We start from the raw sequence: 2178 nt of genomic DNA, 5'->3' as shown, positions 1-2178 counted from the left end.
TCGGGTCGGAGTGTGGGGGGGACCTTGGGGTTGGGGACTCAACCTTTGGGAGAAGAATTACCTATTTAAATACGCAAATTCAACCTTCAATTATCTATGCATGAACAATTTCAATATAATCTTGCCTTAATATATTTTAAAGTACTTATTTAAAAAAAAAAGCATTGGGCATTATCCCAATCGCGCAATGCGCGTAAAAAACTAGTATTCATTATAAATTTCATAAACTATGGCCAAGAAAGACTGCACTTTGATAAGTTGATTTAGTGAATTACAGTCAAACAATCAAGAAACTACACAAAGCCATAGCAAAAAGAAATGAACACAAAGTTAATTCATAGATGGTGAACTATATATATACGCCAGAATTAAAACTGATACTTTTACATTGGGTTTCTGGTCTACCATATTACTAATTACAAGAAAATTCATAATATATAAACCTAGTATAATGCTGTACAAATATTGTATTAAAGCATTAATCCATTTTAAGGTAACTATTTTCTAAACGTATAACTGTAGAAGTATCTTGTTGTTGACTTGCATTCAAAACTTGACACTAACAGTTACTGATATGTTTATTGGGTCGTGGAACAAAAGAAAATAAAAGAATTGTAATACTAGCTAGGAAGGAGCAGAAATTTGTCACAATAAGATGTCCATGAATTTGATCCAAGGCAAGCCAATTTTTGTAACACGATCAACTTCCGATGAGCAGCCCGGAGCTGCGCCGCATGACGGCGTTGCGCCGCCACCTTCTGTGCCGGCAGGGGAAGTTTTCATGCAGAGGAAGAAGTTTCTTGATCCGAGCGTCATCACACTGTCTGCCCTGTCCAAACCTGGACCATAAATCAAGAATTTGGTATTATTAGCCAATCAAATTTTTAGGTATTACTTTAAGAATAATGTTAATTGTTCTTACAAAAATTATTCTATTTTTGTCACAAAAAATGAAATTTCCTCATTAAGAGTCAAGATAGGAGAGGGATAAATCATGCTATTTTTACCATATCATTTTTTTCACTACTTATTTGGATATAAGTTTCTTTTGATAAAGAATGTGTAATAGTGAAAGGGACAAATTTTTATATTTATAAAAGGTTTTTAACCTGACGTCAAAAAATATGTACTTATATAAATTTGATAGGTTTCCGTCACCCAAAAGTATTTTAATAAGAATAGGAATTTGACGGTTGAGATTGAGAAGGGTTACCTTCTAAACTAAACTGCGAGTAATGGAGTCCGAAATCTGCGGGATCAGTGGAGGGCAGCGCCGACCGCCGTCCTTCCTTTACGTACTGACGGAGAGCGGCGGCGATGAGGTCCTCCACCGTTGATTCCGACGACATCAACACCTGCACGGCCCCAAGGCATCTCTGTATCGTCACGTTGAGCAGTAACTTGGTGAGCTTCGACGGAAACCTCATTTGCGTGGAGGCGGTGGAACTTCGATGGCCGGAGATCAAGTCCGGAACCGTCCGCGGCCTCCCCAGCAACTCCGCCGTGTTCTCCACGCCGTGGCCGTGAAACGACTTCGCCTTTTCAACTAACCTTCCCTTCCTATTCTTCTCCTCCGATCCCCCTCTCCGGTGAGTCTTCGGACTCGGCATCGTCGGAAACCAATATATATATATAGATATATATACAAATTAAAAACGCACTAACCAAGCGGTCACTTGAGAGGCGGCGATGACGGAAGAAGCGGAGGCGAAGGAATCCGATAGACGGCGCCGAGAGGAGGGTTTCAGTTTTCCGGTGAACGGCTGAGATCATAACCAGAATGGGAACAGTAATTAAGCAGAGAAGCGGAGGAGGAGGAGGTTTAGAGTATTTTGGAGCATAGTTAAAAATAAAAGAAATAAACAAGGAGTTACGTATAAATAGACTCCCAATTTCCCAAGGAATTAGGTCATTAGTTTAAAATACGGAGTAAAATTATAAGCAAAGCCGTCTTTGAAGTTTGGTCCTCTGATCCTCTCATTTTTTATTTTCTTATCTGGGCCTACAAATTTTAAATAATAGTGATTGAGACTACCTTATACGTTATACACTTATACCTAGTTAATAATAACTATGATTAAAATTGTGTTGGGACTACAATAAACTTATTTAATCCAAAATTCTGTAGAAAATTAAATAGCATTAAATGACATGTGAGTGGTCATTTTGAGACATTTT

At 38.4% G+C, this 2178-nt stretch overlaps 1 protein-coding gene across 1 annotated transcript; it reads right to left on the bottom strand.

Moving 5' to 3' along the window:
• Window positions 1-570: 570 nt before the first annotated feature.
• Window positions 571-1840, bottom strand: LOC109158491. The gene is made up of 2 exons (XM_019306408.1): window positions 1214-1840; window positions 571-839 (listed from the first exon to the last, which is right to left on the bottom strand). Exons 1-2 carry the CDS (start codon window positions 1608-1610, stop codon window positions 646-648), a joined length of 591 nt encoding a protein of 196 aa, XP_019161953.1. The 5' UTR covers window positions 1611-1840; the 3' UTR covers window positions 571-645.
• Between the last annotated feature and the right edge of the window lie 338 nt (window positions 1841-2178).

The sequence above is a fragment of the Ipomoea nil genome, unplaced genomic scaffold (genome assembly GCF_001879475.1).
Source record: "Ipomoea nil cultivar Tokyo-kokei standard unplaced genomic scaffold, Asagao_1.1 scaffold2821, whole genome shotgun sequence".
NCBI classification, from domain to species: Eukaryota; Viridiplantae; Streptophyta; class Magnoliopsida; order Solanales; family Convolvulaceae; genus Ipomoea; species Ipomoea nil.
Note: the sequence above shows the minus strand (reverse complement) of the source record. Positions and strands in the feature narration are given on the sequence as shown.